The 12,767-nt window shown below is 37.4% G+C and overlaps 1 protein-coding gene across 4 annotated transcripts in view; it reads left to right on the top strand.

Moving 5' to 3' along the window:
* Window positions 1-1,117: 1,117 nt before the first annotated feature.
* Window positions 1,118-12,767, top strand: part of MTMR2 (myotubularin related protein 2) — a 90,626-nt gene continuing 78,976 nt past the window's right edge. For 2 of the 4 annotated variants that reach the window (XM_055356116.2, XM_063693473.1), the window contains exon 1: window positions 11,178-11,254. Coding sequence is in view for 1 of the 4 variants with exons in the window: in XM_019036880.4 (XP_018892425.1) it covers window positions 1,524-1,603 (80 nt within the window). In the remaining 3 variants the exon portion in view is untranslated. Of the gene's footprint in view, window positions 1,604-1,623; window positions 1,787-11,177; window positions 11,255-12,767 lie in introns of those variants that run through there. The other 2 variants (XM_019036880.4, XM_019036884.4) reach the window with 2 other exon arrangements.

Raw genomic sequence — 12,767 nt, 5'->3', positions numbered from 1 at the left:
GACAGAACCGGGATTCCGATGCAGGTTTGTCTGGTTCCAAAGTCTCTACACTTTTACTACACTGTTCTTTATTAATCACTAGATACAACCATACACATATTGTTACATCAGGCAGAAGGTTTCGAGGGTTCTATTAACAAAGTGCTACGAATGAACTGGGTGGAAGAAAGTACATGGGTCTCCCACTCAAGGGTTCATCAGTCTTCACTAACGAAATTTAAGTCAAAGTAGCTGACAGTGAGTCAGCATTTTGGAAGGCAGGTAGAGATGGTGAAGAAATAAGGAAATTCTTCTATGAGTCATGATAGATATTTAAGCTTGTTAAAAAATGTTTTTGACTACCTACTCCCTTTGCCTACAGAGTCCAGTTAAGGTATCTTAAAAATTATGGAAATAAAAACAATCGGTCGCTGTCTGTCCTTGCCAAACTCAAAAAAGGCTAAGCCTTTTGTGCTTAAACACATACTCATCAGTAACTACTCTACCTTACACTGAACATAACTAAGCTAGGTTGTTCTTCTTGGGAATGTACTTGCAAGTTAATACTGCACTGCAACTATAAGGTTTTTTAAAAGACATCAGTTGTACATTATAAATTAAATCTAGTTTATATCAATATAATTCAATTTATCCTAGCAAGGAAGTTTTTTCTTTTAAGGATCGTCTGATTTTTTGCATAATTTTTGCATAATCTTTGCATAATTTTACACCCCATACATGAGATGATTGGGATTCAATCTCAATCAGAAAAATCCCTTTATGGTGTCCTTATGGCCTTCCTGTATCCTAACAGAAAAATCCTAGCAGAAGCATTTCCCCTTTACCCAGTTCCTGTTCTCTTATCACAGTTCTATTCCTCCACACTCCCTTCCTGCTAGGCACGGGAATTTGAAAGGGCAGGGAAAAATCGGTAAAAGTTTGTCTTCTACTTGGGTAATCCAATACCACCGCATCCAGTAGTATATAATTCTTTTTGCATGTATATCAGTTTGCATGTATATCAGATCCTCCCCAATCCCTCTCCCATACCTCTTTCTCACTTTTCTCTCATTATCCGGTCCTCTTGTTTTCCTTGACCCCCACATTCCTGTCTAAATCATCCTCCTGGCCTCAGGTCCTTATCTCCTTCCTGAGACCCTCATGTTTAGTGTTCCCTCATTCCTCTTACACCTAGGATTTCTCCTCCTTCCATAAGGGTCTGGTCCTTCATCCCTCCCGCTTCACCAGACCCCCTCACCCTGGGAGCCGCCACCTCCCTTTCCCCAAGACCAGAGGTCGCGCGGCCGGACACAGCCACCACGGAGAGTCGGTGCCAGCGTCTGAGCTGCGCAGTGGGGTCTTCCCGCTGCCCAGCAGCCTACAGGCGCGGTGCACTCTGGGGGAACATGGCCGCTTCCGGTCTCCCTCCCGGGCCGGCGCTGGCCTGACTGCGGCCCCGGTCCGTAGCACTCCGCCCGCCGCTTCTCCCGCCCTGTAGCCGCGAAGACTGCTTCAGTCTTTCCCTCTGCTGCCCCTGCCGCGCAATGGAGAAGAGCTCGAGCTGCGAGAGTCTTGGCTCCCAGCCGGCGGCGGCTCGGCCGCCCAGCGTGGACTCCTTGTCCAGGTAACCAGAACGCCCAGGGCCCCGCCCAGCGTCCGAAGGGGATGGAGAGGGGCCGGGGACCCGCTGGATTGTTGCCCCAATTCGCGGATTCTGGTTTCTGAAGGCTACGCCGGAATTCCTTCCCCGGGACTTGGGAACCACTTCTGCCTCCCTCCCTGGGGCGTGGAGGCTGAGGAAAAGGAGGTTAAAACTCTCTGCTTCTTTATCGATTCCTCCACCTTTCATATTCCGATCTCGTTTTCTCCCCGATGGAGGTGGTCCCAGTTAATTACTTTCTCCTGTCTTTCATTTCCTCTCAAACCTTTTTTAAGACAGTTCCCCCCGCCCCGATTCTTTTCCCCACATTTCCTGTCTTTCTCTGTCACTTTTTCCAAAACCATCCTAAAGTCAATCTTTCTTCCTCCACCCCTTCTTATGTCTTTGGTTTTTGGGTTCTTGCCCAGCCCTTTTCTCTCTTTTCATGGCTTCACCTTCTTAATTTCTTTCATGCTTTTCTCCACACTCTGATTTTCTTCTCGCCTCCCTTTTTGCTTAAATATGTAAATAAAAATGTCTCCTGTGCTTCGCTTTTCTAAATCTTCCAGCTGAAAGTCAGTATCAAGGAATCTGAGTGGTTTTTATCCCCAGTGATAGGTTTAAGAAAACAAAATGAGTGGTAGTTTTCTTCCTTCTTGGGCTACTGGTTCTCCACGTTGTCATTTCTCTTGTAACAGATGGGAATTTTATCCTGGAATTTTGAGGAGGACTTTATGCAGCTTTGCAGAGAGCTTTTATGAATATTAACTAGACGCGTTTTGGATGCAGTCTTTTTCTTTGATTTTAAAATAATGATTTAAAAAATTTTTAAAAAATAATATAAGACCTATATTTGCTTTTTATGCAGCCACGATGAAATCTGGTTCTTTTCCACTGAATAATAGTCTAATTGTTATTAGAGAGTGATTCGATAACTGCTGTGTGAAAACACACAATTTTCATTTTCTCCTCCAATCAGTTGAAGTGGCTCTATTATAATTCATTTTGGATTCTGCTAAATATGGGTAGTTATTGCCTTTTTTCCTGTTGATGTTCAGTACCTCACTGGGGAACCACTGTCTCATCCCGTCATTCTACATTGCCATATGCACTCATAGCTCTCTGCACAGTCGTTTTTCAGAGTCTTTAATAAGCACACTATAATTGTTGGCTTAAAGTGCCTTTTCTACCAGGTTATAAGCTATTATACTTGAGGGCAATCTTAATCATCTTCATATCTCCAGCACTTAACATAGTCTCAGCATGTGATAGGTGCTCACTAAATTGTTTTTTTTTCTTTTTCGAATTTGTAGCCTGAATTATCCAGGAGAGGAGGATTTTTCTTTGCAGTTTGATTATATATGTTGCACGTTTGAATCAAGTATTTTTTGAATTCTGTATTTATTGCTTTGAAATTTGGAAAGCTGAGGATTAACATGTTCAGTTGTATAATTCATTCAGAAAACAGGTTGGAAAATTCTAATTTTATGGGAAAGTTACAAATGACAACTATGCCTCAGAATAGCATAAGAGGCAACCAGTACTCTCATCCAAGGCAGAGAAGTTAGAACCACATGAAGCAGCATAGTATGTTAGAAAGAAGGAAGTACTGGAAGTTAGGAAGCTCCCATGCTGAAGTCTCTGGCTGAGCTAGCTCTTTGGTCTTTTCATTTAGACTTTCTAGTCTACAGTTTTCTGATCTTTTAAAATAAGAAACTTGATCTAGAAAATCTGTAAGGTCCCTTGGAACTCTAACATTGTCATTTTTAAAATTTTAATGACAATACTAAGATGAATGCATTGATACTAATTTTAAAGATAATTCCTTTGCAAATAACCTTTGTTTTGGATTTTTGCAATTACACGAAATAAGTGTCCTTTATTATTACAAACTGATATACCTAACGGTGCCACTTGAACATATTTATTTCCTAAAACAGAAAGCCCAGCAAGTATAAAGATTATATATGTATATGAACTTCTTTATAAAAAATTATGTTACTGACAAATTTGAGAAAATTAAGTACTCCTCGAGAGAACTGTGATATAGTAGATTAGCCTAATCCTCTCTGGACAAAAATATAAGTATGATTCCTATTTTCCATAAGAGAATGCCAGCTTTCATTACTCTCCTCTGGAAGGTAGAAAAGTAACATTTACTTAATGTCTACTGTATGGAAGTTTCCCTGCTAAATTCTATGTATCTTTTATTTCATTAATCATCATACCTGTTTGTGGCACTCTCCTTAATCAACAGTATGTAATAGATACATTATAGACACTAGTTAGAAAGCTTAATTTTAAACAATCTAGGCTAACACTTCATCGCAGGTGACTCTAATACATTGCCAGTGTGGACTGCTTTGGTCTCATAGCTATGTTAAGTGTCTATCTAGATTGTTTAAGTTATTTCTTTTGTTTCATTAGCCTTTGACAAAGCAAAATTATTGCTGTTTGGCCTATATTATCTCAGTTTTTGCAGAAATGATGCCCTTAAATTGCAGTTTATTTTTATGCTTTCTGTTTTTATACAGAGGCCTAATTGGGAAACTGCCTTTGGAATTTGTTTTGATATCTCTGGCAGAATAATAGTTAATATTGTTAAATGTGTCACAGAATGTTTTTCACACATGCATTAACATAAATTTCTGCTGAGTTTAGCTACAAAGAAAATTATTTATAGAAAAAATTATGTATGCTCCTTGTTTGTTAGTAAGTGGTAACTATATAACTGCGTCTTTCTCTTTAGCTTAGTAAAACTTTAGTCAAATTTGTATCTGAAGGTGGTAATATACTCATCTCTAATTTCTTTAAGTACTTTTATTATTACATGAACTCAAGTTAAATATTATGTGTTATGTTTAAATGTATTGATTAGATGTCTGAAGCCCTTTTGGGAAGTAGGAAGGATGATACACTAATCCATGTGGTTGCCCATTGTTTTTTGAAAATGACATACTTGGCCGAGTGCCATGGCTCATGCCTGTAATCTCAGCACTTGGGAGGCCAGGGTGGGAGGATCACTTGAGCCCAGGGGTTTGAGACCAGCCTGGGCAACATAGTGAGACCCCATCTCTAAAAAAGAAAGACTTTTTAAAATAAGTAAAAATATTTTAAAAAATGAAAATGACATACTCCATTGAAGTTGGATGACAGGCTGTTGTGCAATCTGTAGTTCACAATAAACATGTGATGAGTCTTACTAAGTATCTGTAGTCATTTCAGAGTTCTCTTATCTCCAGTTATGCCTTCTAGGTCATCATAGATCTGATGCTTTTGCCCACAAAAGGTCAATTTCATTCTTCATATGATATCCAGGTAGTAGTTTCCTAACCAGCTATAGTTATGTCATCCTGCATCTTTAAAAAAAAAAAAAAAAAGTAATTGTCAGCTGGGCGTGGTGGCACGCACCTGTAACCTTAACTACTTGGGAGGCTGAGGTACCAGAATTACTTGAACCTGGGAGGCCGAGGTTGCAGTGAGCCAAGAACGCGCCACTGCACTCCAGAGTGGGCAATAGAGTGAGACTCCGTCTCAAACAAAAACAAAAAAAACAATAGTTGTCTTTGGTGAGTCCTGCTTAATATTGCCATACTTCAGTAAACTGTTCAGCAACTCTTGTATATCTTGCTGTTGGCCATTCTTCATGTATATCTATCCCCACAGAAAGAGAGAGGGAGTTGTGGAAAACTTCACTTTAGCATCCTGATAATCTAGTTATATTCTGTAATTTTACTCTCGTTGGGTGTGCTCTGATTCTTGATATAAGTATGACTTTATAGGATATAGGTAAAATAATACTGTAGGTCAGATGTTATATAAGAGTAGGCTTGAGTCTCAGAACTGTAATGAGTTACACAGCAGAATTTGACATTATATTGGTAATAATCTGCCATCTTAGTCTGGTTTTCCATTTTTCAGTTTATACACTATTATAAAATGCACTGCTTTAGTGGGTTTCTTTGATTAGTTTGTATTGTGCATAATCAAATGGTAAGATATCTAGTGCCGAATAGGTGCTCAGTGAACATCTAAATAAAAGAATGTTGACGGAATGTTCACCACTGGTCTTGTTTGTTGTTCCCATTCAAAGGCTTAAAAAGGATTCCTTCTGTTGAATTTGGCCTGAACACTTGCAATTTCAGGTCTAAGCTGAAGTTATTTTTATGGGAGACTGGACATCTTGAGCTGATTTTACTGTTCTGTGCCCAGTCCTATACACAATGAGGTTATTATGTCCTCTTCAACTACCTATTTATCCATCTGCTACTCTTGATTACTTTTGCCCCTTTTGCTCTAACTTGTGTTGTTAGTCGTTTTAATTAATGTGTGTTCTTGTCATCCTTCATATAACCTCAGGCTTTAGTTATTCTTGGTACCATACTTGTTTATCCCAGATTATTTGGTTTTATCAATTTCTAGTATATAATTTCATTAGCATCGATGAGCATCTTATATTTACATTTAACTTCCATTAAAAAAATCAAAGGGGGGGTACACATACTCAAAGTAGTTCTCAACTAATTGCATTTATAAATTGCATGCCTGCCTTAAAATTATCATCATTTGAAAACAGGAATTCCTAGATTTCTGTTTCCATGGATTTTGATTATACTTGTAGCCTGAAGAAGTAGAGGAGTTTCCTAGATTTCTAAAACACATTTTGTTGCAAGGTCTCATCTTTAGTTTTAGCCTCAAGGTCACTTAAGAGTGACGTGTTGGAGACCAGGTGCAGTAGCTAACGCCTGTAATCCTAGCAGTTTAGGAGGCCGAACAGTTTGGGATCGCTTGAGTCCAGGAATTCCAGACCAGCCAGGGTCACATAGCAGAACACTGTCTCTGCAAAAAATAAAAAGTTAGCTGGGCATGGTAGTGCATGCCTGTAGTCCCAGATACTTGGGAGGCTGGTGTGAGAGGATCACCTGAGCCTGGGAACGTTGAGGCTGCAGTGGGTTGTGATGGTGCCACTGTATTCTGGCCTGGGCAAGACAGTGAGACACCGTCTCAAGAAAAAAAAGTGATATGTTGGTAGGAAATATGCTTTTATGTTGTTTTTCTAGTAGTGGTGATGGATTTGTGTACAATCACACATTTTTACCCATTCCCTTTGTCACTCTTGGCATATCTGCTGAGACAGCTGGCAAGATTAGAGGTAGAAATTATAGCTGTAAAACAGAGTAAAGCTACCAGATTGAACCTACAACCTTGGCATTATTAGTAGTACCTTGCATCAAACATTGAACATATTAGACTAAAAATTACTTATTTGGATTTCATTACTTAAAAACCCTCAAAGATCTAAGTTCTCTTAGATAATAAACAATATTGGTCTGAAATAGTAATTATGTAGCTTTTCAGAAAGGACATATTTAAAGAATGCAAGTTGATAGTGAACCTGAGACTGGGTCCCGTATATATCTGTATTTTTCCTTTTTATGCTATTATCAATAATTTCCTGTTAGTGTAGACCAGTAGTTCTCAAAGTTTGGTCTCCAGGCCAGTAGCATCAGTATCTCTTTGGGATTTGTTAAAAATGCAAATTCTTGGGCCCTACCTTGGACCTAACTGAATTAAAATTTTAGGGGTGGAGCCCAGCTGTTGGTGTTTTAGCAAGCTTTCCAGGTGATCCCGATGGATGCTGAAGTTTGAGAACCACTGCCTTGGATCTTTTGCTAATTGGTGCCTTTTGTAATGCAATCAACATTAGCTAAAACTAAGTTAAGGTCTATGTTAGAAGTACTGTAAAACTATTACTTGAGAGCATTTTTGTAAAAATGTTGACTAAAGTAGTAAAAGGTAAAAGTCATCTCTTGTCAATTTATTAGATTTGATTTCTAGGAAATTTCCTAAGGCATTTTTCTTTCTCAGCCATGAGTGACATAAAACAAGACTATGCGTTTTAGGCTTTTTCTTAAAAATAGATTCTTAGTGAGAAAGATTAGTGGAAACAAGCATTTTTTAAAAAAGTACAGTTGACCCTCGAACCACATGGGTGTGAACTGTTCAGATTCACTTTTATGTGGATTTTCTTCTGCTTCTGCCACCCCTGACACAGCAAGACCAACCCCTCCTCTTCCTCCTCAGCATGTGCAACATGATGAGGATAACAAACTTTATGATGACCCACTTCCACTTAATGGGTAGTAAATGTATTTTCTTTTCCTTGTGATTGTCTTAATAACATTTTTTTTCATTGTTAGAGTTCAGTATATTGGCGTGCAGCCTGAAATATGTTTTGATGGGCTGTTTATGTTATCCGTAAAGCTTCCAGTCAACAGTAGTCTATTAATAGTTAAGTCTGGGGAGTAGTTTGGGGAGTCAAAATTATATGCAGATTTTCAACTGCGTTGAAGGTCAGCACCCCAACTCCTGTGTTGTTCAAGGGTCAACTGTATTATGAACAAGTAATTCCAGGAGGCCATCACCTGAACCTGTAAAGTTTGGATTATGCCCAGGGGAAGGAGATAACCTGGATACAGATGACCAGAAAGCAGTAAGTTTATTTTGGAAAGCTGCCAAGTTAATGCTATTGTATTCAAAATCATCAGAGCCAAAGATTGCGTGCGATTCAGGATTTGAGTAATGGAAATTCTCCAGATTTTAGTGTGGAATATTTTTCCTTTGTAAGGAAGGTGGTTTTGAATATGTAAAGTACTTGTTATCTTTGTGTCTACTGTTTGATTTAGTTAAATCGGTAGATAATAATTAAACACTATTAGAGGTGATAGTCAAGGATAGGGAGTGATTTTAAAAACCTGCTTTCCACAGGAAGTCAAATTAAAAATGGAACTGTATAAAAAGATAAGGTTGGTACTAGATTATTAAAATAAAAAGGACTAGGGAAGCTGCCTTCTTGAAAATAATAACTTCAGTTCCCTTTCCTGTAGCTTTATTACGCAAAGCTAATTGTGCCTGTCCCTCCTAATATGTTTCTATATAGGTACCAATGTTGTCATTAATACAAACTGTTAATAAGCAAGCTTCATAATTCTTCCCTTCCCCAAGTACATAGGACCTATGGCCATAATCACTGGTGAATATTTATTCTTTCAAAGACTCTTACTTTGTGTGAATAACTCTTGGGCTCTTTAAATATTTTTAGTCTAGAGTAAATAAGAGCAAATGCTGTGTATTAAATATATTAAAAATTACCTGTAAAATATATTTTAATTAAAAATTTAAACACTGTTATTTGGGAAATTCTTTTTTTTTAAGTTCTACTTTAGGTTTAGCAGCACATAACAAAATACAAACTGACAGTGGCTTAATATAGGAGATGCTAAATTTTTTTCCACATGAAAGCCTGGAGATAGTCAATACAGATCTCATATGGTGGATCTGAAGTATCAAGGACCCAGATTGTCTTACATTCCAGGGTTACCTCATGAACCAAAATTATTGTTGGAACTCTAGCTATTATATCTTCAGGAGGAAGGGAAGAAGAGGAGCATACTCTATCTCTTTGAAGGATACTTTTTTGGCAGTCACATGTCGTTTTTTTTAACTTACATCCAGTTGGCTAGAACATGGATGGTCCCGTGGCCATATGTAGGTAAACAAGAGGCTGGGATAGGCAGTCTCATCTGTGAGGCCTTTGTGCTGAGCTAAATTTGGAGGTTCTGTCACTGAGGAATAGGAGAGAATGGGTATTGGAGTCATAGCAGCTTTTCCCCTTGGGTACAGATGAATCATTTAAAAGAAAGACATTTTCCACCTAAAGTCTGCAATATTTCACTTATGCCAGAGACACCCTTAGAGTTGCAAATGCAATGACCAAAATAGAAAACACACTGAAAGAGAGGAGGTAATACATTGTTGCAGACCAAAAAAGAGAATTGTATCTTGGAGCACTCTGAACTCTTGAGTTTAGCTTTCTATTTTTTTGTGTCTTGTCTTGGGTCAGATTTTTATAATCCTAATCTGGAACCATAAAATGAAAGTGGTACATTTAATATTGACAAGATCATTAAGTGATGGGGAAATAGAAATCAAAGGAAGAATGGATTGCCGTGCTATATTATATTTCACTTGAAGAGCTCAAGGAATTGCACAGTAAAGTAGTAGTGGTAATGAAGTTGATGGCCTACTCTGCTTACTTCCAATTTGACATCCATTTCCAAGCCATGTATCCATGTATTTTATCCTCTTCTAGAATGTTGCATCAGGTTCTACTTAGGTATTTTCTCTCATTTCAGTTGTAAGGATGTGGTTTCCATAAGGGAAATAAATAAAGCTGACCATTTTAATTTATGAATGCTTTTGCCAATATTCAGTTTGTTTTTATATCTTTGACCTAAACATTTTATTAAAAATCCGGAGACATCTGTGTCTTATATATTCTTTTGTCACCTAACTTAAATATTAATATTTTAAGCATATAATTTCAAACATAAGGAGTTTATAATTTGGACGTGAATAGAAGAGCATATGTATATAAGTCTCCTTTGGATTGATAAAACATTTATTCATCAGGCTCTGAGGATTTAATAGACATTAAGTCAGAAACATATCCATTTCTCTTCTCGGCAGAATTGCTTTTACTGATAGCAGCAAATGAGCAGTTGCTGAGGTAGGGAAGAGGCCTTGTCTGGAGGTTATGCATTAGCAAAAGGGAAAATAACTGGCTGATGATGGGCTGGTGATTACAAGCCTTAATATTCTTGAGCTGAGCCAAGAAGCCCAGCAAAGTTCAAAAATAAAATTTTGTATAGTACAGATGTTCTCTGTTACCAATATTAGATAACAACATTCTTTTATCATAACCAAAGGCATTGCCTCAAAATAGCAACACTGAAGACAAGCCTTGCTTTCCTAGTGGTAGACAGTTATAGTAATAATAATGTTAATATTTTAAACACAACGATAATATAAATAGCACATTTATTGCATGCTTACTATGCTGGGCATGGTGCTACATTTCTTCTATGCATTTTCTCATATAATCCTCATAACTGTATAAAGTAGAGAGTGTTAATGTTTCCATTTTACAGAGAAGAAAACGGAAGATTAGAGAGGGTACCTTGACATGTGAATTCAAGTCCATTTGACTTCAGGGTCTGTGTGCTCTAAAGAACACACATGCCTGAAGATCTAGTGCCCCAGGTGCAGACCAAAGCTTTGTAGTTAGAGGGCAGTCCCAGGGCAGGTTGATTGGGTGGTAGTGATAAGGACATGAGTTTCCTTGACCTGCTATTTTGCTGGAGAAGGATAAAGATACAGTATACATTCACCAAGTGAGAGTTTGTATTTGGAGAGAATTTTCTTTACCTTTGAATTTTTTTTGCCTTCTGACAGAAAATAGGATGTTTTTTTTTCTTTGCCCGATGATTAAGAGGATAGTATCATTTCATTCATTACCTGATGATTAAGAGGGTAGTATCGGTAGTATCATTTCATTCAAAAGAACAGTTTTACATTTTGAAGATCATATAAAGTATGAAGCAAGTAATTGCCAAAGCCTCCTCCCCACCACTCCCTGCCCTGCAGGCTTTGCACAATGATTTAGAATATTTTAGGGTTCCTTAAAGTTCTGAATTCCCCTAAGTTCCTTTGTGTTTATTTACAGTTAATGTGTTAAGAGCCATTGACATTTGAAGATCATCAGAAGTGAAGATAAAACATCTCAAAAATTATAATGTAAGTGAATGGGAAAATGCAGATATAAAAATGGACAAAAGTTAATATTGCCAACAGTATTTCTGGATTATATATTATCCCAAATGAAATTTGCACGTATGAGTAACAAGTAGTTTCAAACTTCAGTTCCATTTCCAAGTCCCTGTCCTTAAAATTCTGTGTTCTCTTCTACTTGGGGAAAGCAGTCACTAAGTTTTAGTCATCCAGTTATTTTCCATTAGAATTCTTTTGGCATCCATGTTCTGTTTTCTTCCTTTTCCTCCTTAGCACTTTGCAGTTTGACTTGAGAAGAGGATGACAAGAATTCATGTTATATGCAAAATGTTATAGATACTAAGGTCTTTGCTTTCCAGCTATTGATGTGTGTTGTGTATGTTATTCAAGTGTAATTTTACTACTGTTTTGTATGTTTCTTAGCCAAAAATATGACCAGTTAGTTAGCCGCCTTCCTTCCCCCTATTTCTCTATTCTTTCTTTTTTTCCCCCTCCTCTTTCCCTTCCTTTCTTTCTGTAAATAATTGTTTAACATCTACTGTGCCTTACACACTGTGCTAGATTCTGAATTCCTAAAAGCTTGGTGCTGAAATGAATTATATCATCTTTTCATACTCTTAGAGGGATTAGAGATCAACCAATTAGTGTTTTTCAACTTTGGCTGAGGACCACCTATGTATTTCAGTCAACTGTGAACTTGGTGAACATTTAACTTCCTAGGTTTCAGCATGGACATTCTGAATCATTGAGGTGACGTTAGGAATCGGCATTTAACAGTTGAAGAACCACCGATCCAGATGCTGTTGGATGCTAGTCTAGTTCCAAAAGTTTTCAGATGTGGAAATAGATCTAGAGAACTCTAATAATTTACCCCAGAGCACAATAAATGTTAGAGGGCCAGGAAAGGTTGTGGTTTTCCTCTGAGGTCATAGAGCTATTTAGTGTCAGAGATGATCTCCTAATTCCCAGTTCTAGACTTTACCATGTAGCATCATGATTTTTTTGCAGGGCCATATAACTTCACTGTATTTCCTGTCTATAGAACCCTCTGCTTATACGATGTATAAGATTATAACCAATCCATCACTGTTCCTGAAAAAAATAAGAGGACATATGGGTTATGTAAATGAAAAACGTACTGTTTCTTCATTTTTAGTCAGATATGTGACTCATTCTGGTTTTGAAATCATTGGATAGACTTGGTGAAGGAAAGAAAAAACTTTTTTTTGTATCCATGATATTATTTCTACCTGGATTTAAGTTTTATGCTTATGAAAATGAGGATCTGATTTCATTTTTTGAGTGAAATAGTAGGTACAAATTTTATAGTGTTTTGCAAATAGTAGGTGCTTGATAAGCTATACTATGAACAGTTTACTGTTAAAACTTTTCTTCATTTGTATTCTGTGAAGTACGCTAGTTAGGAGTGATTTTATTTGCTTCATACAGAATCTGATGCTTTATATACCAAGCCAGAAACTTTAAATAATTGAAATAATTTTATTGTATTTATAATACT

This window comes from Gorilla gorilla, chromosome 9 (assembly GCF_029281585.2).
Source record: "Gorilla gorilla gorilla isolate KB3781 chromosome 9, NHGRI_mGorGor1-v2.1_pri, whole genome shotgun sequence".
NCBI lineage: Eukaryota > Metazoa > Chordata > Mammalia > Primates > Hominidae > Gorilla > Gorilla gorilla.
Note: the sequence above shows the minus strand (reverse complement) of the source record. Positions and strands in the feature narration are given on the sequence as shown.